Source organism: Megalops cyprinoides, chromosome 10 (assembly GCF_013368585.1).
Source record: "Megalops cyprinoides isolate fMegCyp1 chromosome 10, fMegCyp1.pri, whole genome shotgun sequence".
NCBI classification, from domain to species: Eukaryota; Metazoa; Chordata; class Actinopteri; order Elopiformes; family Megalopidae; genus Megalops; species Megalops cyprinoides.
The window spans coordinates 26,469,538-26,492,684 of record NC_050592.1 but is presented as its reverse complement, the minus strand read 5'-3'; the positions used below and the strand labels follow the sequence as shown (position 1 = coordinate 26,492,684).

The following is a 23,147-nucleotide window of genomic DNA, read 5'->3' as shown; positions in this document are numbered from 1 at the left end:
ATTTCCCTGTCCCATCAGTCACCCCCGCCCCTCTGTCACCACGGTGACGGCCGGACATTCACCCACTCCTCAGCGGAGAAGCGGGAACTCCAATTAAGGATTCGACACGGGGACCCTTCATCTCACAAAAAATGAGGAGAATCATTTGGGCCCAAGAAAAAAGGCAAATAAGGCTCTGCCGCTCCCTGTTGCTGAAAACAAAATACCCCCTCAAACCTGGCTTCCCCATTCATACAAACTCAAGAGAGCAGAAGCCTGGAGAATTAATTGGACCATAAAAAAGTCTCTGTTTTGCGTCTGAAAACTGCTGTTTCTTTTGGTCTGGTCTCCTTCTGTTGGTCGCTTGACTCTGAGGCACTGTTGTTCTGGGCTTGAAGCTTTTTTGGAGAACTTCACATAGCAGTCTGTCCTTGTTCCTGGTGACGATCTACGGAGTATCAATTTCTCAGTTTTAATTATGATAAAGCCCACAGTTTTGAGCCACCTGCACATGGCAGGAGTTCATTTCATTTCAGGGCAACGCTGAGGAAATGAACTCCTGCAGGACACAATTGTAGAGGCACACACTCTATACTCAGCATCGGGACGAAAATATCCAAAGTTTCCCAGAGCATATAATCATTCAGAGGATTAACGGTCCACAGCTCCTAATCTGAGCTGCTGAAAGGCCTTCTCCAGTCCTATGGCATCTCTTTCTCTGCGTGAATGCGTGTGCTCCTGCAAATTCTTGAAATGAAAGAGATTTTATTAAAAACTCTGAAAATATTAGCATTCATTCATTCTCCAACCCCATAATCATTCATTTTCCACCAATGGCGCGCTTTCGTGGACAAACGTTGACATTCCCAGCAGTTCTGAAGCCACCCCGTTATTATGAAGTCAGGGCTTTCTCCTGCCAGCTGGAGTAAGCACACACGCTCGGTTTCTGAGTGCTACTTTGTGCCTTAAATACATCCATATGCGCTGAGAAGCCACTCTGAGTCGATATGACCCAAAGACATCACTCTGAACTAGGCTAGAGCCAAGCAACAGAACTGATCATTTTTGATCCAGCCCACGCAGACAGAGAACCAGAACCCAACCCAGGGAGAAAGAAAGAGAAATAAGGAGAGAGGGACACAAAGAGGGAGAGAGAGAGAGAGAGTAAGAGGGAAAGAGAGAGGGGAAAGAGTGTGTGAGAAAGAGGGAGACAGTTAAAAGGAAAAAAGGAGAGGGAGGGAAAGAGGTTGCACTTTCACAGTTACGCATGGAGCCTATTCTGAAGGAACTGTGTGGTCACTGTCACAGTCTCTGCAAGACAGCAGGAGTCAACACATCCAACAAAGTGGGGTCACTTTCTCTCTGCATTCTCACCATACAGGAGCACAAATATGTGCACATGGCGACACGCCGTTTCCGGGCGAATCTGTCTGTTTGTTGGGCAGCTGACCGCTATGTTCTAATCACCCTGTCAGCCAGCTCAAACCCAAACCCGATACGGCTAAAAGTCGTGTCACACTACCACTGAACTCAAACAGCGTCCCTCTGGCCACAGAGCTCTCTGATCTCACTTCACTCCCCCATCTACCATCTCTTTTGCAATTACCACGTGCAAGGCAGCTAAAGGTTCTATCACAATCAAACCAAAATCAGGGATCTCAAAGGCATGTGGAATTTGTGATGACAGATGGCCATTTAAATATTTTTTCAGTATTAACACAAGCCCTGACAATGCTGAGGGCTGTACCAGCTGATTTTGCATGAGATGAACAAAATGAACAGTTTTGTGGAAGAGGGGGTTATTGCCCATCATTGCTTGATGTGGTATGATGTTACATAACTATAATAATAATAAGGGCTTTTCCTCAATCAGACCCATTGACTCCTCTTCTCTCCCTCTACATGTTTGTCTTTCTTTCTCAAAAAACAACAGTAGAAATCAAGGACTTAATAAGGTGAATACCTAATTACTGCATTCTTTATCTGGCTACCTTCAGTAGAAGTTGGAATGGAGACCCTTTGCCCAAAATACATGCCCATGTATTTTCCCTGCGTCTCTGACTGGTTCAACAAGGCTCAAAAAGTGTTCAGCATTGTAAGTAGGCCTTGTGTTCCCTTTTAATTACCCAATTACACTGAACAAACGGGGCATTGGGACAAGTTTGTTGACGTAACTGACCCTTAGTACCCCACTCACTGGCTTCTCAGCTGTTTCTGAACTGAGGTGTCCTGAATTTTTGAGAAATGACCTCATTGCTTTAGTGAAATCAGACCCTGGGCTGGGGGTGGGGGTGTTTGGCAGGGGCACTGAGTTCAGTGTGTTTGTGACTACCTGTCGGTCACGGCCTTCATGAACTCCTCCAGCAGGTCGTCGTAGGCCTGGCCCCTCACCCTCCTGTGGCGCAGGCCAATGTACAGCGGGTCTTTCAGGAGCTCCTGGAACACAGAGGGAGAGAGGCGTGCTCATTCCATCAGCACAGCGCAGATTTAACGCTGGGAGCCGTTTCCTCAGTCCGCATCCCGCGGTTTGATCCTCATGTGTGAGAGCAGACCTCGAGCTGAGCAGCGATCCGTGCAGACGGGGCCAGGTTACGCTCACATTCTTACTCAAAGCCAAGCACTTACAGTGGTCACTCTGCTGTTACAGATGCAGCTGAACCTCTGAACATTTTCTGCATTTAAACCACAGAGTATCTCACCCATCCACACAGGTGAGACACAGGGGAGACATAGGAGAGGAATAATAGAGACACAGGAGAGCCACTCCTTCAGGGGGTGAAGTCCTAGGTGAGACAGGGGGTAGAGGTTGTGTGGGGTATTGAGAAATCATTACCAGCTGATCTGAAGATCACTTTGAGTTTGTATTTAATCAATCCAGTAATGATGAGATCACAAAGCATTTCATAATCATATATCTGAGTGTTGTTTGCTTTTCATAATAGATCAGCTCCAGCCCAAATCTAATTCTGGAATTGAATTATCTGTAGTTTCTGGGTAAATGTTTTCTCCCTGTGGGTGAAAGAATAAAAAAAAACCATTTCTGAGACAGGATTACCTAACGGCTTGATGTTGACTGAAAAAGGAATCACGGATGATTTGGGAGGGTGTTTTGAGTCACACTGCCAGCTGACCACTCCTCTCCTCCTCCGCTGGAACTGATTGCTCTGATCCTCTACTGAAAGGCTCCTGTAATGTGAACCATGTGTCTTTCATCCCAAATGAGCCTTAAAGCCCCATTACAGGCACGCTTTGGCTGGACATCCAGCAAATTCTGTTGGGACAGCGGCAGCAAACATCTCCTTCTGTATACTAACGTGATTGTCTCTCTTGGGGTTTTGGGTTTACCTGCAGGAAAGTCAGTTTTTATCTCTAGCATTTGGAAAAAAGGAACAGGTCTCACCAGACACTACACGGAATGGACACAAAGAAGGGGCTGGTAGAGGTTCCTTTTCTATTTCATTACATTACATTATTGTCATTTAGCAGATGCTCTTATCCAGAGCGACTTACATAAGTTACATTTTTTTTGACATGTTATTCATCTACACAACTGGATACCTTACTGAGGCAACTGTGGGCTAAGTACCTTGCCCAAGGTTACAATGGCAGTGCCTCAGTGGGGAAGCAAACCAGCAGCCTTTTGGTTACGAGTTCTGCTCCTTGCCACTATGCTACACTATCACTTTTTTTTTGTCGCCATGCTACCTTTGTTTCAAATTGCCAATTGTACAGTGTACCACACTCATCTCCATGCAGCAGCCTCTGTATTCACGCAGCAGTGCTGGAGCAAGAGGAATGCAAACCTTCATCACAAACACGAACAGCCAACAGCTATTTTCAACTCTTTGGGTCACACAGTGCACTGCAGTGGAGTGGGCACTCATTGGAGGATAGCTGCTACTATGCAGACATAATCCTGACAACTTGCAGGCGTCTGTTGAGTTGCAGGGTGCCCGAGAGAGGCGAGACGCACATACCCTGGATGACTTACTATGGCATTCCTATCCCCAGTGGAATCATCTACCCATCCAACCTGACCTATTTAACCCTATCCCCAATTTATTCTGCCACTGTGGGTTCCCAGTCTTCTTTGGCTGATGACACAACAGCAGAGAGAGAAAGAGAGTGAGAGAATTTCCTCCTAGTCTGACACACAACTCCTGAGAGCCGCCGCACACACCATTTACAGACACTGGGTACCATTTTAACTGCAGTTTGTTTGTCTAACTCTGTTCCAGCCTTGCATGTTAGGAAAGGTATGCCCATAACCGGGATACAGAGACTGAGATGAGGGGAAAAAGTAATTGTGTCACTATGTTCTCTACCAAACAATATTGGGGTGGACAGCGGCAGATGCTGTTTAAAGACCACACTGGTGCCTCTGTGGAAAAGGAGCCAATGGTGTTGGTTTATTTTCACTCGTCAGCCTTGATGCCTCGGCGGCAGAGGCGAAATCATAATATTTGAGACCTCTGCGTGCAGCTGCCTGGCCCCACATGCATGCGCCAGCCTGGCTCGGGGGGGGGTGGTGGTGGTTACAGAGCTCCTGGCTGCTGTTTATTCTCCCCAGGCTTCAGTGTGTAGTTTAAGCTCAACACACAGTGAGGGGACTCCCGCCTACACTGTACTGTACTGCAGTGGGGGCCTTTTTCCACTCTATGTCCTCTGGGTGCCATGGAGTCTAATCCAGGGGAATGAATTCCTCCCCAAAGGCCAGCAGCACCCCTGTGCCCAGCACCACCGCAGACGCCAGGGAACCAACGGGGGCCAAATCGTCCAGAACTCCACCAGGCCTCATCAGGAGCAGAGTTAAAAACTGCCCGGCTTCTCTGACAGAAAAAAGCAAGAATAACAGGTCAATCCCATCTATGGAACCACCTGCAGGTTTGACTCTAAGCTGTTTAACAGCCAATAGGTTTCACTCCAAGCTGTGGAACAACTGAAAGGTCTCACCCAGAGATGTGAAAGTGCCAACAAGTTCCTCTATGGGCTGTTGAACCACTAACAATTTTGCTGTGGAACAGCTGACAGGTTTCATTCAAACATGTAACTGTTGACAGATTTCATTCTATGCTACAGAACAGGCGACAGGTTTTTTATGAGCAGTGAACAGTACCCAGGTTTTATGATGAGCTGTGCAATAGCCAAAAATCAAGTGCAGTAGCCACTCAAAGCCGGTGTTAGACAGGCCCAGTTTCACTCCCAGTTTCATCTCTGTCAAGCAGAACACACCCCCTCCCCCAAAACAAACCCCTCTGCATGGTTCACCGTCCCCATAACAGTCAGGGCTGGAGATATGATTGGGCTCCAGCCGGACGACCTTTCCCCTACTTCCTGCATTAGCCAATTAAGGAACAATGTATTCAACTGCCTATGAATGATGTCATGAATACCTTAGACTAAACTTGATTACTTACTGACAGTGTAAAAAGGTTATCCCATCTACCTGCACAAATGCCTTAGAGTGTCAACCCTCAGACTCCAGACCAGTGTCAAAATATAGAAAATCTTCTTTGCGACTGTTGCTCTTCCTTTAAATAAAGATCTCTGTATACAAGACATGCCTCTGTGGTAATTTGCCTGCCTCTGCGTAGAGTGTAAACACAGCCAACACTATTTACATATGAACAAAACAAAAGCAAGGAGGAGAGACCATGTTTGCACTCCACTGGTCAGTCAGTGCACACGTGTTGAGGCCGTGATGTCATGCGTGGCATCTGCCCTTTGGAATTTCCCTTTTGCTTTGTAGCTTTGTTATTGGCTGTTCAGGCATTGTGTGTTACCTATGCAAGCCACAACAATGGCCATAAGCCATTATAACTATAACTTATGAGAGCACTGTTGCTGCACATTTACTCCAGGTTTACTCTAGGTTTTGTGCAGCTCCTGACATCAGAGTACTATGGCATGCACAGGGGGATGCTGGGAGTGCTGGCCTCAGCTCTTGAGATCATCTGCAGGATTAGTGCCAGTTTACAGAGGGGATTAGGAAGCTCTTGCAGTAGCAGGTGTCCCCAGAGAGACGCACATCCCAGACCTGCAGATCCCTCATCCCAAAACCCTAATTCCTTCTTTATCTTGTTTTACATTACAGAAACACCAAGATAAAGAACTGATCCCGTTTCAGTCTGTGTTTAAATCCACAGGTATTACTGTGGGGCTCTGCCTGAAACTGCATCCCCTTTCTGCAGATGACAAAACGGAAAACGGCTGCCTTTACCAGGCGGAATAATCCTTTAATAACAGTAATTGTGTCAATTACTCCAGGGCAGGAGAACAGCTTTGCTTCCACAGAGCCATCTGATGTGGGAAGTAACAGCTGGAGATGTAGAATGGGTCTCTTGGATAGTACAATAAAAGCAAATATTTGCAATAACCCATTTCAAATATAAATCTCATAAATCACACAGACCACTTCGAGTAGCGGTGGAGGATTGTGTAAACAGAAGGAGGCATAACAATGCTCTTAGTAATCTGCATGCGCTTTCTCACTGCGGCATTAACAAGAATGGGAAAATACCTGTGGGCACGTTTGAGAGACCTGGTCATGTTATTTGGATCCTCACTGGCTCTCATCAACACTGGATGAAGGCTACAAATGAGCAGTAACAGGAACTAATGAGAAGTAGTTAATCAGAACTGGAAAGAAGAGGGGCAAGGATTTCTCATTTCTGCAGGACTCCATCATTACTGCCGAAGCAGTAACTTCGTCCCGCAAGTCAGTACAGCCAGATGCCCTGGAAGGGGGGCATAAAAGTGCTTAAACAGAGATTTGGAAGAACAGCAGCTCCGGTGACTCAGAGCGGAGGAGCCTTCCTGTGCCATACAGGCCGACCTGACAGCCAGCAGGAGGAGATGGAGTGGGTGTCTGACACCACAGGGGGCACAGGTGCCACCAATGCCTTTTGAGAATCCACGAGTCTGTAAAGGACGAGCTGTACCAACCCTCCTGAAAGGCACAGAAAAAGACAGACAAGCCATATGCTAATCATTTATTACTTCCAACCAACTGAAGCTTGTATTCTGTCCCACAGTGGACTGTTTGCTGTTGAATTCATGAAAGTGAAGAGGGTTTTAACTGCAGTCTCTACTCTGAGCCTCAAAGACATATCCTCGTAGTTCTGTTAATGAGTCTTGAGGCTCATTAACGATAGAGGACATTGAGGACACAAACCCAGACATGGAACTCCCCATCAAAGCCTTTGGGAGCCACATAAACTTGTGTTTTGAGCCTGTAAAAGATTTAAACTGCAGACGCACACTGAGAGGGACAAGCTCTCCCCCAAACACAGGGCTCAGTGTGCTGCATTAGAAGCTGTTAGACTATAACAGCGCCCCCCAAAGGACTATCCTTGCAGAGCACACCTTACAGCATGGGGACTTCATAGACACATGGCGCAGGGACTGGGAGGTATGGATAAATGGACAGTGGTATCTGTGGGTCAGTGAACAGCCTCTGTGATTGGCCGGCCCAAATTAGTCCCAGACACCTCTTCCAGGCACCACATCCAGTGGCGTGTAATATTTTATGTGCAACAATAAAATATCTTTTATATTTTAATATTTGGGGAAATCTTTTGTTCCAAGCAGTTTGTTGATGTGTGAACTGGAAGAGAGCTGAAAGGCAGCGGAATGAGAATGACAGACATGGAATATTCTCTCTCACCCACGTTATTTTCCTTCTTTCTGTCACTCTCCCTCACCTCCTCATCTCTGTCCCCCTCTATCTTCCTCCTTTTGGTTTCTCTCTTTTCTTGCTTCCCACTGCTGCTTGATGGGAAGATGATGCCACACCCCTGGTAGTACATACTACTAGGACAGTGGCTAACAATTAGGCCACTTGAAGGCATGCGTTTACCTTGCTGTCTGTATTTGCCTGGATTCCTGCTTTGTTAACCTGAACAATGAATTAACTTGAGTGACTGAGGGCCCTGGGAGGGGGGGGGGGGGGTTGACATAAGGCACTGAGCAATTGTTAACTTTCGTGAAAAATATTTGCACTGTTAAATTGTTTATTGCAGCATGAGAATAAAGATGTCATCTGAAGGAAGCTGAGGATGAGGGTGGGGGCAAAAAAAATAAATAATAACCTGATTGATAGGTGTTCTTCTGTATTCACGAGGCACAAGGGTGTTTGCTGCATCTCTATGATTGCTCAGATGTTGGGTGTACCAGTGTGTTTACCTGCTCGGTGGGTGCATCCTGTATTTCCCTGGTTGCTGGGTATGCCCCCTTGTTTACCTGATTGCAGGGCATGTCTGTGTGTTTTCCTGCCTGTCAGGCGTGCCGCTGTGATTACCTCATTTTCAGTGCCCACGTCCAGCATGACGGGCAGGCACTGCTGGGGTGGCGTTCCTCCGCAGACCGTGTAGAGCGCCAGCTTGCCCACCGGGATGCCCATGCCGTAACAGCCCAGGTCCCCGAGACCCAGGATCCGCTCCCCGTCCGTCACCACCACGGCCTGTCAGTCAAACCACAGCTGCTGTTTACATTACATTATTGTCATTTAACGGGCATTACATTACATTACATTACAAGGTGACTTACACTGGTCACAACTCTGACATGCATATTTACTGAGGCAATTCTGGGTTAAATACCTTGCCTAAGGGTACAGCAGCAGTGCCCCAGCAGGGAGTTGAATCAGCAACCTTTTGGTTATGAGCCGTTTCTTACCACTATCCCACACTACTGCCCCGTTTAGCTGCCATATATGACCAATCAGCTGCAGGTGTGCTGTTCTGACAGACAAACTGCTCTGTTATACACCACATTAAGCACGCTCACTTGTCTGAGCTAGGGGTGCGATCTAAAAAATGAAGAGCAGGAGGAACAGGAGTGTCTGACATCAGCCCCTTCAAGCTGATCCCTCTTCCTGGGCCTTACAGAGAGATCTCATCGCCAGATCCCATAGCCAGTCTTTACAGCCATACCTCAGAGCTGGTCCTCACTGCATTCTGAGTTCTCCTCCGAGAGATGAAATCACTGCTGTAATTACTTTTTCACACTTTATGAACCAATCATTAGAGTTTATGGCATTGTTTTTGCCGGGAAATTCATGCAATTGTGCATGAATGTTTTGTACATTGCCAACACTTGCAAAGCTGGGGAGGGAAATTAAGTTTATTTCTGGAATTGTTTCACATTTTTTGCTAAAATTGCTTTGTGCCCATTCTCAAAGGTTTCTTACATTCAAGCCAATGTACAGATCAGTGTGTGTGTGTGGGTGTGTATGTGTGTCTGCGGAATGGAGGGAGGAGCATGTGTAACTAGCACAGCACCCACCCCCCTTTGGGCTACTCACCCGTACATCCTTCTCAGGCCAGCTCTGCAGCAAGGTGGAGATGTGGGAGCGATCATGGATGGTGATGAACAGCCCTCTGCAACAGACAGACAGACACACAGACAGAGGGAGACAGAGAGAATGAGAAGTTGGGTCACCTGTGACGGTGGCTTCACCTGCGGTGGTGCCATCTGTTCAGTACTGCCTCAGATTCTCAACACCACAGCACCTCCAGTGCCCTGTTAATACTCATCAGGAGAAGCTCAAATCTTACACTTACATGGAAGGCGAAGAATAAACTATTATGGACCTGATTCCCAAATCAAATCTTTGAATTTCCGAAGATTTATGAGTTAGAGTGCCGTCTGTAAGCTGCCAAGACGTCACTGAGGTGTTGACAAGCCCATTGAGCATGTGTGTGTGTGTGTATGTGTGTGGGGGGGTCGAGTGAGTTGGAAGAGGGGGTCCACGTCACCTGGGGAACAGCATCTGGTTAGAATGCAGAGGTGGTATCACTTCCAGATGTGCAGCATTTACGAAAACTCTCCATTTATTGCCCTCTAATAAAAACACCATCGCAGATCGGCGTGCTAAAAACACAGAATCTTCCGGACCCAATGAAGGACAGGAATGTGATTGTCAAACCCAAAACATTCACAATCTAAGGTACGTAATAGGAAGGGCATTAATGTGCCTCATGGAATCACTGTGATAAACTTCATCTGTGCCATAAGTGTCTCTTATCTACCCCTGCCTTGTGGTGCAATGTGACTTTTTTGTGGAATTGGCAGAATAACATGCATTGCAGGTGTCTGCAAGTGTCCTGGGAACATGTGTCACGATTCAGCCAAGCTTTCTAGCGTTGTTCTGTATGTAAGACTGGAAAAAGCGATATCAAAAACTTTTAACAGTTTCAAAGTTGTTCCAAGCATCGTGAAACAGATATGCAACAGGGTATAGGTTTGCTTCATTGTGGATTCCGCTGAGGAGGTGGCTTCCATGGTTCTCCTCACCTGGAGAGCAACATTCCCGGTTTGATGTGACAGCTGAGGGCATTTGTCACCCTGGCTCCAGGGGGTCAGAGACATAGGAGTGCAGTACAGGGACCGGATGAATTCACTGAGAAAATACACCCCTCTCCAAACAGCAGGAGATAAAGCGGTACCCCAGCCTCACAGCGAGAGACTGAAAGGCCCTTTACGACCCACAGGGCTCCCTCATAACACATTTCTGTAGCTGGAAGGATCGAGAATCTGGAGTCACCTGTGAAGATGACAGCCCTGGAGTGAGAGAGGCATCCTCTGACCCTTGACCCTTCACCAGCAGTGAGTAATAATGGTGTCTGAGTTCTAGAAGATCAATTGATCCAGGTTACCACAGGGTTTCCCTTCATGAAAGTGGCTCCATTACAGTTTTTGAGTTTTATCTACAGTATTATTCACAATGACTTGAGGAGGCCTGTCACATCCCTCAGGGACTCCTAGCCCACAGGCCACTGGTGAAAAAGCCCAGCCTGGTGCATTCTACAACCTAGTTGTTCCAACCAACTCTATAGCAGGGCTGCTCTTGTGCATGCCCTTATTTTGAATCTCCTCCACTGACTCCAGTCACACGTGCCTTTCCTCAGCCTTTGACCGCCCCGACCCTGAGGAGTGATGGAGGGGTGAGCAGGTCGTGTTCTTGTGGTTCTGTCCCACAAGTGCAGCATGTGCCCTCGACCCCCTCACAGCTAACAGCGGAAAGAGTGAGTGAGGGAGTGGGGGTGGACTGAGGGGGTGCGGGAACAAGTCAGGGGGTGCTGTGTAAGCACAGCAGACAACAGCCTAAAGGCAGTATGAGATTCTCAAGTGGCAAAAGCACGTTGTGGTGATTCAACCATGGCAGAAATTCATAATGGTAACATATGATTATGTACCTTATGAGAGCACTTATTTCTTTGTGGCAGTGTTTCCCCACAATGGCACTGTGTTTCAAGGATAGCAGTTATGATTAAGTATCTCTACGGCTAGCAAAGGAACACTACATATGCATGGTTGTGTGTGTGTCTGTGTGTATTTGAATATGTGTGAACTGTATATGTATGCATGGCTGTGTGTGTGAGTGTGTGTGGGTATATGTTTGTGAATGAACACAAATGTATCTCTTTGTGTCTGAAATGAATATCTGTGTGTTTAAGTGTGTGTATTTGAGTTGATAATGAGGACATGGATGTAGTAAAGAGGACATTCTGAAACTGAATGGAAAAAGAGAGTGAAGAAAGAGAGAGAGAGACAGAGAGAGAGAGAGAGAGAGAGAGAGAAAGAGAGAGAGAGAGAGAGAACAAACCGCCTGCTGGGCTGAACCAACACAATCACTGACCCAAAAACACATCCCTGAAAGCAAGAACAGTACGGCTACTGACCCATCAGAACACAAACACAGACTGACCCACAAATGCACACACACTCCCCAGGAGGCACTACTAACAGCTACTGACCCAAAACCTCCTGGCACACACTCACAAGCAGAACCACCGCTAACCCTACAGAATCCAATCTATGTGAACCAGAGAGAAGAGGTTAGCACACATGCATTACTCCAAGAGTAATTGCTAATGGCTAACCCATTTCTATTATGATAATGTGAGTTCATTGCTGTGTGTAATTGCACACCTTTTGCTGTTATAGTAATTGCATAACCTTTACAGCCACAGTAAAAATTCTCCCTCTATTAGTTTCAGAAGACCCTCTAGATTCAGACTGTAGAGGCAAGAGAGGGCGGTGATGGTGCCCCACTCGGGCGCATTGCTGACATTCAACCACATTGTCGCCGATTTCAGAGGCAAGTACTGTGGATCATGCATTGAGTAGCTGCCTAATTAAAGCTCACAAAGTTCTACAAAGGCATGGACTAAACCATCAGTGAGATATACCAGTGGCGGCTGGTGAGCTGGAAACAGGGGAGGCTGAAACATTACCTTTAAATCTATCATTACTTTCAACCCATTCCCCTTTATCCCCCTTGATTAACAATAAAACAAATAGCTTGTGTGCTTGCGAAAGCTACATTGTTTAATTAACAAGGATGGCATTTATCTATTTAAATTACGTTAAATGGTCATGACACATCACAGCTTTTGTGAGGTCTGTATTCTAAACGTTATTGTTCATTGCACTCAACCTAACCTAAAAGTTTATTCTCAGTAATTTAAATCGATCTAACTAAATTTAGCTCCGTTTTGTAATTTGAATTTTGTAACACAAGAAAGCTACAGTATAATGTGAAATATTTAAGAGAAAGCTTTGGGATTACTTGCGACTTAATTGTTCAAATTGCCATCTTTGTCAATTAAACAACCTCGTGCTGTAGCTTTTGCACATCCTAACCCTAACCCTAACCCTAATTTTCAGAACGGAAGGTCGCACAGAGTCGGGGTTGGTATCGTTGGAAAGGGCATGGTCAAATTATATGGGATGGAACTTGGTTCCAACACTCTAGCACCTTCCTATCAAAAGTTATTCACCAAAAACCATTGTATGGGGCAAGCTAACATGTCATGCAAAGGGGGTACCATTTAACTCCAAACGGTCTGAAACATGCTCTTACCACTTTTCCCAGAAGCCCATATGGGACTTAGTCAATTTTTGACATGCACATTTTTTATAATGGGAGTTCTATGGGAGCACCCACTTAGGAAGGTCGTAGAGACATGAAACTGGTACCAATGCAAAAAGCACAAACTACAGACAATCTGCTCTGTTTCGCGAGCGTAATCATTTACTCCATTTCCGCGATTGGTGTCAATTATTCTGTGAATTATATGCTTTATTGTTAATCAAGGAGGACAAAGGGGGACAGGTGGAAAGTAATGATAGATTTAAAGGTAATATTTCAGCCTCCCCTGTTTCCAGCTCACTAGCCGGGACTGAGATACACCAGCCAGCACTTCTCAGATCACACAGCTACAAAGACAAAGTTAAATGACTGACCAACAGCTGATCCTGGATCAGCCACATGATAATGGCTGTTTTTTGGAATAACACTTCACAGATGCAGGGCTGATTCACTGATTATGCTAAGAACTGCTGCTCATTCTGTTATAGTGTATTAGCTGACCCACACTCTATTGTCAGTGAATATGTGGACAATTTAAATGGTATTTATTCAAAAGCCTTCTGTTGCCACACAGAGGACCTCCTGTGTTAACCACCCTGATCCTGCACTGTGTGAAAATGCAATTTCTGAAGAAAAAGAAACATCAAACACATCTTACAGTTTTGGATAATAGCACCAGCAAACCTCCCAATCATTACAGCTGCACTGTAACATTTCAGTCCTCATGATGTTTTCTTTAGTTCACTGCTGTGATCACTACAGCCAAAGCACACAGAGAAGACTATTTGTGACATGGCAAATACTTGTGCCACTCTCTCCTTCCAAACCTAACAGAGAGCACCGTGGGATGCCCATGTGACCCTGAAGAGCTGACACAGGGGCGGCCAAAACTCTTAAATAGTCTAGTCAAGTTGTTTTAAATTGAACTCATGCATTTCTCCTGAAGAGCCTGAGTAAAGGATAAATTGGACCTTCCTTAGCTGTGTTTGTGGGGATGAGTGCCAAACGAAACGTGAACTCGGAGGGAATGGTGGCCATTCCGGAAAATTTCTGATTTGCATCCAGTATCAGTAACGCATTTGCTTATACAAACAGAGGGCTGAATGAGGTTTCCAAGTGGAGCACAGTTCAAAGGAAGACCACATAAATTTGTCCATCAGACCTGTCAATCACTGTGCTGTCTGTCAGTCAAACAAACCTGCTACTCTATTACACACGCCTGCGTATTTATCACATAAATCTACCTGCCAATCGTACTACGAACACAACAATGAAAAATCACATCAGTGTGGAGCATTGGTCAGAGAAGCAGCATGGAACCCTGGTCAGAGCAACAGGGTGGAGCAGCGGTCAGAACAGCAGTGGGTTGTGGGTTAAGCTGAACTGGTCCAGTAAAGGGCCTATGGTGTGCGGACTATGGTTTGAGGTGCATTAAGTGTAGTCACTGCAGGTTTCCAGGGCGAGGCTGTGTCTTTACTGAATAAATCCATACAGACTTCACCACAGCGAGAAGCTCCCAGCTCCTGCAGTGGGTCCTGCCCTAGCATTTTCCGATTAAAAATAACTAATTACACTGGAACGGCCAGCATGAAACTGCTAAATATGCATCCGGACTACGCTCACCACCATAGCAAAACGCTTAGCTTTGGATCTGGACTGAGGGGCGGAGTTTGGAATAATTCATTGTCAGCTGGGCAAACACAGCCCCTCTGAGAGCTTGGCTGCTCCGACGCCAGCAGGAGCAATATACTCACCCATTCTGAGTTGCACAGAAACAGCTCTGCCCTGAGAAGGTGAGTACTGTTCCACACAGAGGCGGCTGCGTGAGAAACATTTCAGCACGAGCTGATTCGGCCAGACTGTTCCAACAAACAGAGAAAAAAAAAAACTTGCAGGGGGAAACGCCCTGCCATAACCTTGGAAAATCACCCCTCCCCAGACCCACAGGAGGTGTTTGATATAGGAAGGCTGAACATGAATGAGGCCGTGCGGCTTTTCTTTACAAACCTTCAGTGAAGTACAGTACTCTGTGAGTGCCTGGTCTCTTTATCTGTCACTCTCTCTCACTCTCTTTCTCTCTCCCTCACTCTCTCTCCCATCTCAGACTAACATAAGAGTCATGTTACATGGCCTTACAGAACTTTAGAGACAGGAAAGTCCCCTATTCAAATCATTCTGCTAATTGAATCAGTGGAGATGTGGAACTCAACAAGTACCCAGATATGTTTCAGCCATGCTCTAACCCCTTTTTTCCCAGTAATTACTGTATGAAGAGATCATAACATTTTGGCAACAAAATGACAAAATTGTAGAGTTTAGAATTGTCCTTGGAAAGGGGCAGCATTTTTGTTGAATGCATCAGGGCATTTTTTGTTTAAATCTAATGATTGTGCAACGATCAATTACCGCATGTTTTTATAAATGTTTTTGTGTGTTAGCAACAGGGCCTGGGACAGGACTGCCCTGGGAGGGCAAACTGTGTTCACTCTTTCCAGTGGTTCAGTTCTTGCAGGAGGATTAAACTCACTCTGCTCTAGTGTAGAAATGAGTCAAACAATATTACTGCATCATTACATATTGCACAAACAACTACAATCCCCTGGGTTATAGTGGCCCAATTTAAAGGTAAATATGGATCCAGTTTAATTAATGTGACAGAGCAATCTTTAGTAATTCTGGTCACGGGTCTACACCATTCTTGGTGGAAATCTTTGGAAATATCTAATTCTATATCTTAACAAGTTCCAGGTGCCGCTATTGTTTTGTAAGTTTATTTAATTATCGGACTGGCTGGCTGCCGCCATGACAAAAGTTTAAACAATTCTCACAAGACACAAGAAGTGTACCACTGAGACCTGTTCAATATGAATTTGACATCATAACTCTACATTTCTTTTCTTTTTCTTTCTTCTTCCACATGTAAAGTAGATAAACTTTGCTTCCAGTTATGCAAGTAAAGTCAGATCTAGAGGTAGAGCAATACAATATTTCATCAGCCTAGGAATAATATGTGCGCGTTAGTTCCTGTATACTTGTTCATTAACAAGGTTCTCTAAATGGAAACACGTGGGGGTTCAAGACAATACTGTAGAAGTCGCAACAAGGGGATTTCATTTTCAGTGGAAACGTCAGCACACCAAAATGAGTGCTGAGCAGGCCCAGCTGATGAAAAGGTCAGAACTAGGGCCAGGGCTCATCCTGTTGCTTCCAGAGAACTGCTGTTATAGTGAATGAAAACACTGTCGCTTCAGATTTTATCCAGTGGAAACCCTGACAGGCACATCTGTGTTTCTCACAGTCCAGTTGACCTATCAAGCAAGCTTTTTCAGAGGATCTGCATCCATATCACAAACCATAATATGTCTTGTTAAAACAGTGCTCTTAACCACACTGGACATAATTATAAACCACACTGGGTGCAATTATTAACCAAACTGGGTCAAATGATAAACCACAATGGGTCCGATCATAAACCACAGCAGTTCTAGTCATAAACCGCTCTGATCCCAATCATTAACCACTGTTGACGTGGTCATGAACCCCTACTTCTTGAGGTTGCCTTATGGCTCCACATCTGATTTGAGACATGAAGTTGCAGAGGACATTATCCTTTAACTCCCAGTTTAGTGTTTGGGGGGGGGGGGGGGGGGCTCCACTCCCTGACAGCTTCACACTCGATAATGCTACCAACGCTCTAGCCCTAAAGATCTAACCTCTCTACTAAATAGCTGATCTCTCTCAGTTAAAGCCACCAGCGCGATAGATATACTACCTCTTGTGCCAGAGATATTTGTTTTGTCATTCTGCGGAAGACTTTTTTTTTTTTCAAATGTACAGTCTAGCATCGAAATGGCATCTGCCATTGTACTAAAACACATCCCCCCAATGATGTGCAGTCCAAACATACACTCACACTGGGGTAGCTCAGTCTCAGTATAAAGATATGTGACTTGCATGCAAAGGGAGAAGTCCAGGGAATATGCCACTGGTCTGCTCATTTTGAAATGGGATATTGGTGTACGATACAGGTAAGATGACAATCACCCATCAGTCACCCCACACAAAAAGCACTGATACAACTCACCCACAACAAATGCCCCTGCTTACATATAAGACACACAAATTTACATTCACACATAACATACTAAAAAGCACTACTACTCTCATAAAAAATGGATCCTGTCCTTTTGATGGAAACTAACACTTCCAATTCAGACATATCAACTCCTACTTTATAAACAATCTCTAAATATAAATGTTTAAGATGTACTATCCGTGCATAGGCAATAATTTCCGTACAACACTAAACCATTCCTTGAAAGATACAACACAGAGGTCTTGGCAGTTTGAAATATTTCAGTTAATGAGATTCAAGCCCATTGTATTCCTTTAATGAAATGAGTTTTACAGGGACTGACTAGTTTGTATAAGGTTTATGTGTAATATATACAGATCACAAACCAACAGGTGGAAATGATAAAATTCTCAGTGTCAGGATATTCATGAGTTTTGTCAATACAATAGGAGTAACACAAGTCTATTTTCATTTGAAGCATATAAAACAATCCCTCACATTTTTCTGCCAAATTCTATTTTCCCACATCTTGATGCACTGTGGGAATTAAGGAAAAAATAACCCACAGTCTACATTATTGGAACTGAGTGTTTTAAAAGCCCCTCAGCACTGATTTGTTTTCTATAGCACATTCAGACACCACTTTGGCTGGTCATGCATCAGCCAAAAGCCTGAAGTGAATGATAATCGCCACCCTAGGGGCAAGGATTATGATGTGACACCACACGAAGTTTAGTGAAAGGGTGTTGGACTAGGGCCCTGCTTTATGCTGTTATGCTTGCGCTAAGTTGAGAGAGCAGTAATGAATTGCACTTTATGGTCTCCTATTAAGTTATTTCTGCCATCATTAATTAACTCTTAAGTTCTTCCAAAGCGGTTCTTTTATTTCTATCCAAACATATATAACTGGCTTCTTGGACATTCTTCACAGGCTTGCTGAGTTGAGGTGAATTCAGCATTGGGTTAATATTCACTGGCTGTCTACGACAGGTCAGCTGAAGGGGGATGTGGGGTTATACATGCCAGAGTGGAAAAGGGTAGGACACGCTCTCACTGCCCCTGAGAGGAATAAAGAGCTCACACTGACAAGGGTTTTTGGCATCTTCTCAACACACAACGAAGATAGAGATATTATCCTGCTGTTTAAGCAACAAAGGAAGTGTTATCTGAGTAGTCTTCTGTTATCATGAGTGTATGTATGTCTGTCTCACCAGCTGTCAGTGGACATTTCACATGTCTCACAAATGTTTTCCTGCAGTGAATCTTCAGAAACGCAGAGAAAAAAAAGTATTTGCATCAATCTATGAGTTGGGCCAAATAAACCATGGGTGGAAATAAACCATTTGAGTGGAACAAACCCATGGCACTCTCCCCTCCCCTAGAGAGATGAGTGGCAAAACTCAAACAAACACTGGGTCTGCCCCCTAAAGCTGGCCCCCTGACCTTGCTGTCCCCTGTGAAGGCCTTGTCAGGAAGAGGCATGCCAAATGGCACCTCAAAAACGCTACGGAATCCCAAATCCCCTCTTCTGGGATACACGTTCAGATTCCATCAGCTGGCACAGAACTGCGCCTTGCCGTTGCAAAAAGCCATTACACGCCATTAAAAAGTCAGCAGAATGGTCGACTTAGTCATCTCTCCCCAGCCCCAAAATGGCAGAACTCCACAATGCACTCTGTCATACACTGCTCACACAAGATATCTCTCATTACCACAGTCCAGCTAAGCTCCTCTTTAAGAGCAATTTCATGGTTCTGATAAGTATCTCCTCTACAGCAGTTCTTGGGGATTCAGCGTGCCGGGGATTTCAACTCAAGGAGGGGAAAAAAAAACACACCCCATACTGATGTGCCAGCATGGCGGAAAAATGAGCTCCGAAAGTTTGTCTGTTTACTTTCTCCTCTGCACCTGCACCCATTTTGAGGACACAGTCATCATCTGAGCTGTGCTGCCCTCCATTTCGGGGTCTCTGCACACATGTAAAACACGCATGCACGCATGTTAAACCAAACTGCGGCAGGTTGCAGGGTTTAGGTTCCGAAGTGGAAATAATGCTGAAATCTCTCCAAAGGAAACATTCTGAAACGCACAACAGATGTTGTAGATCCTCAGTATTTTAGCCATGAGCAGAAAAAATCTTTATATTTTCCATTTTATTGTGTCTATATCACCTCTTATCACTCCATGATGGAAAACAATTCCCATAAAAACCACTCAGTAAAAAAAAATGCATACAATAAAATTAGTGGGTGGCACAGGTTTGCCAATATGGAATATTCCATGAAGCACTTAACTCCCCTTTCCAGTTTCTCTGACTTGCAGTTTTACAGCATGACCTTTTGTTAAAGACAAAAGGAAAGAGGCACTTATCTCCCACTTCTTATTCCCACTCTGACCTTCTACTTTGTGATGAGAGTGAAACATTGGCTGAGATATTAGCACATCTGAAAGCTTAGTATAGCTTGTGTATAGCCAGTAAAAGTCACATGTCAGACTAACACTAAGAAGCTTCTTCCTTAGGGTGAATTTTTCCTCACCAGCTACCTGTCAGCTCCATGTGTCTGATACGAAATACAGAGCATTAAGACACCCGCTGAAGATCTCTCTATAGAGCAGAGTGGAGCAGAAACAAACACAAACATACATACAAGCACACACACACACACACACACACACACACACACACACACACACTCACACACTCGCACACTCGCACACTCGCACACTCGCACACACGCACACACGCACACACGCACACACGCACACGCACACGCACACACGCACACACGCACACACGCACACACACACACACACACACACACACACGCCGGCAGTATCTCTCTCTACAGCAGGAAAAACACCTGAGGCAGGTGAGCATGATCAATACTGCTCCAAGAATTCATACCCTTAATTTGAGTTTGTGTCAGTTTTTGTTTGTGTCAACCACGCTGAATGTTTAAAAGCTCAAGAAAAGTGACAGGGCCAAATTCACACCAGGACAACCTGCCAGAAAACTGTTCCTGGGCTTCTACGTACTGATGTCTCTATGGCTGCAGGAAGGAGTCCAACCTGATCCTAATCTAATCCAGAATTCTGGAAAACTCTGGAAATCCAAACATCTCCAAGGTGTCTGGTATTTAGGAGTGTCGCCAATTCTGTCATAAGTCACTACAGCCCCACACAGAAACTTAAGCACAATTCAACTGTGTGTTTGGAAGTGAGAGAAAAGGTCCATCAGCCTGAAGCTGGGCGAGAGGGTGAAATCTCAAATAAGCAACAATGGAAATAAAATAAATGATTGTTTTTCCAAATGGAAGTCCTTAAAGATTTACAATGCAAATCCAAGAGAGAAACAATGAGAACCCAACTGTGAAAACCCTGAATAAAATGTGGTTTAGTTTTAGGCAATACCTGGAATGCATTTGTTTGTCATCCTTCCCAGATTACAAGAAAAAACAATAATCACAAAAAAACTAAATCGTGGGAAATCAGAATTTTCCATAAAACCCTTTCTGGTTCCAAACTCCAGGGTAGTATCCTCAGTGTTATGTTTTCCATAGTCCTAAAGCATATGCCTGTTCATATTTGTTTCAGCAACATGTGCTAAGGTACAATGTCACACTAATTCAATGTCTCAGACTTTCAAATAAAAAGAAAGTGCAGGTGGGAACCTCAAATCTGATCAAATAACCTCTACAACAAACACATTGCCCCTAAATGGGTGACACATTGTTCCAAATACCTCTCAGATAAACTGCATCTGAAATGCTCAAGTATTTTAATGATGTTGCAGATTTCTCACTTTCTGTTGTATCCTTGGCTGAAACTTTCTCTGGGGGGTGCTGGGGATTGTGGGTAAAAGACTGCAGGAGGGAATTATCTGCTTACCCTGAATATTCCTCAGCCTCGAGTGAGATCTGCCCATAAGCACGGCCAGCTCTGTGTGTGGCCAAAGGCTCGTGCTCCAATGAAAACACAGGCGCTTCTGTGTTACACTGTAATTGTTGCTCAGGCATATCCTCCCTCTGTATTGCATATCCGAGGCCTCATCCCATCATCACTGTATGTACATCATTTTTACATCATTCTCAGCCACAACTATCTAATCATGCTCCATTACAGCCAATTGTGAGACGTATGTGCTCTTAGCTTAGTTGATACTCCAGGACCATTTAGAATGGTTAAATCTTCCACTATTTTCACATCCCAAATATACAGCATTCTTATTTGTGGGCAGAACAGCTGTGCCTTCGCAGCATTATAGGACTGAAACCCACAACCTTTCAGCGTAGAAACCCACGTTCTAAACTCCTCACCTCTTATTGCTACCAGAGCTTCTCCATAGGTTCCTCCAGCATTTGAGATCAGGTAAAGAAATGCTCACAGACACAAATCGAATACTCTCAGAAGAGGACTGTGTACCCGATGAACATAATTGACCTCTGACCCTTGGTTCAGGACGCAGTCTGGTTGTGGTTAGTCTGAATAAGGCAGATTATGGGCCACAACTCCGAGGAGGGTGAAATGGGCCTTCTTCAACACTGCACTCTTTTATACTAGAGAGGCAACGATTAGAGCAGTAATCTCAGGCTTTTAGCCCACCCCGGTGGTCCAGACATTTAGCAGGGTTTCATTACCGTTCCCTTGCTGTGTGTGTGTGTGTGTGTGTGCGCGCGTGTGTGCGTCTGCGTGCACACGTGTGTATCAACTTCAGAGAAAGGTGATTAGAGGGAGGAAAGCTTTGCAGCTTTGTGAGTCTGGCCAAGGCCAAGTCTGAGTGACACACTTCCACTGCAGTCCTAAGGCTCTGGCAGCATGCCCCAGCCCAGTGCATTGTGGGATCACTGGGAGATATAAAATTCCTCCTGCAGCGCAATGTCAAAGTTAGACAGCATGCTAGGCATTTTTCCACATACTTCCTAGTTTTGGGGGGATTGTGAACGGGCAATATAATGTAAAATATGTGGGAGCGCACTTTCAGATTTTTTAAGAGTCCCACGGTGGTCACTTCAAATAAAATTACACTGACATCATTAAGGGAAATAGCTATTCTTTGTCTGATTAAGAACATCCTGTTTTAAGTTCGGCTGCTGCTTAAATTTTATACTGCATTTTTAATAAATCCACCACCTTCAGCAGAAATGTACATGTGAGGGAGCTGCATGTGGCTTCATAATGCAGATGTCAGGCTTTAGGAAAAAAAATCCTATTAGCAAAGGATGAAAGGTTTGAAATGAAAACACTTTGTCTAGCAGCTGAATACAGCCTGTTTCCCCCTGCTATAAACTGGAGAAATAAGTGTGCACAAACTACTGAAAAAAATACAAGTATGTAGGTATGCGCGTGTTTATATGTATAATTATGCATGATTATGTGAATGTGTATGTGGTTTACAATCAATCCTTTGGTGGCTCATTATGTGTATTGTAATGCCATTAAAACTCCATTTGAATTGAAGAGAATGCAACTGAGAGCTCCACTGAGCACCGTAATACAGAGAGCTCCACACAGAGCACCTATAAAGAAATGAGCCGTATTACTGCAGGGAGAAAACCATATGGCAGGTTGAGCTCCAGGCATATTATTGAGCTTTATGCTCTTTGGGCCTGGAGCTGGACCCCGGTCGGAACCTGTTTGAGGCCCAAAACGGGGTAGAGTGTCGCGGATGCTCTGTCTTAGGAGGGGGCCATTTGAACACAAATAGGTGACTGCTTACACTGGCTCAGTGTCCGCAGACGGACGGAACCTGATCCCAAAAGCGTGTTCCGTGAGCTGTCTCAGGAGGACGGCGCTTTGTGTGTGCGTGTCAGAGGGAAAGAAGAACAAAGCGGATACTCTCGGCTACATTTCAGGGCGATTGTCCAAAATATCTGCCAATTTACAGTTACACCTGCCAATACAGAGGTCAGACACAGGTTGAATGTGTGGGTGCACTTGTGTGTGCTTGTGCATGCACTTACCAGCATGTGTGCGTGCCTGTGCCTGCTTGTGCATCTGTGTGTGTGCGTGTGTGTGTGTTTGTGTGTGTGTGTCCTCGTCTCACCTGGGTCTCCTGAAGGTGAGGCCATACTGTTGGCATGCCAGCCCCACTGTGGGCGTGTAAACTATGGGCATGAATCTCTCTATGTCCGACATGAGAACCCTGTAGAAGAGCTTCTCGTTGCGGTCCTGCAGCCCCATCAGGAAGACATATCTGCGAGAGAGAGGGGGGGAGAG

General features: G+C 45.0%; 1 protein-coding gene across 2 annotated transcripts in view; it reads right to left on the bottom strand.

The window, feature by feature from the left end:
• me1 (malic enzyme 1, NADP(+)-dependent, cytosolic) overlaps nucleotides 1-23,147 on the bottom strand; it is a 64,205-nt gene that overhangs the window by 12,454 nt on the left and 28,604 nt on the right. For both annotated transcript variants that reach the window (XM_036539115.1, XM_036539116.1), the window contains exons 3-6: nucleotides 22,975-23,124; nucleotides 9,284-9,359; nucleotides 8,279-8,440; nucleotides 2,312-2,415 (exon numbers count right to left, since the gene is read on the bottom strand). In XM_036539115.1, coding sequence (XP_036395008.1) covers nucleotides 2,312-2,415; nucleotides 8,279-8,440; nucleotides 9,284-9,359; nucleotides 22,975-23,124 — 492 coding nt within the window. The remainder of the gene's footprint in view (nucleotides 1-2,311; nucleotides 2,416-8,278; nucleotides 8,441-9,283; nucleotides 9,360-22,974; nucleotides 23,125-23,147) is intronic.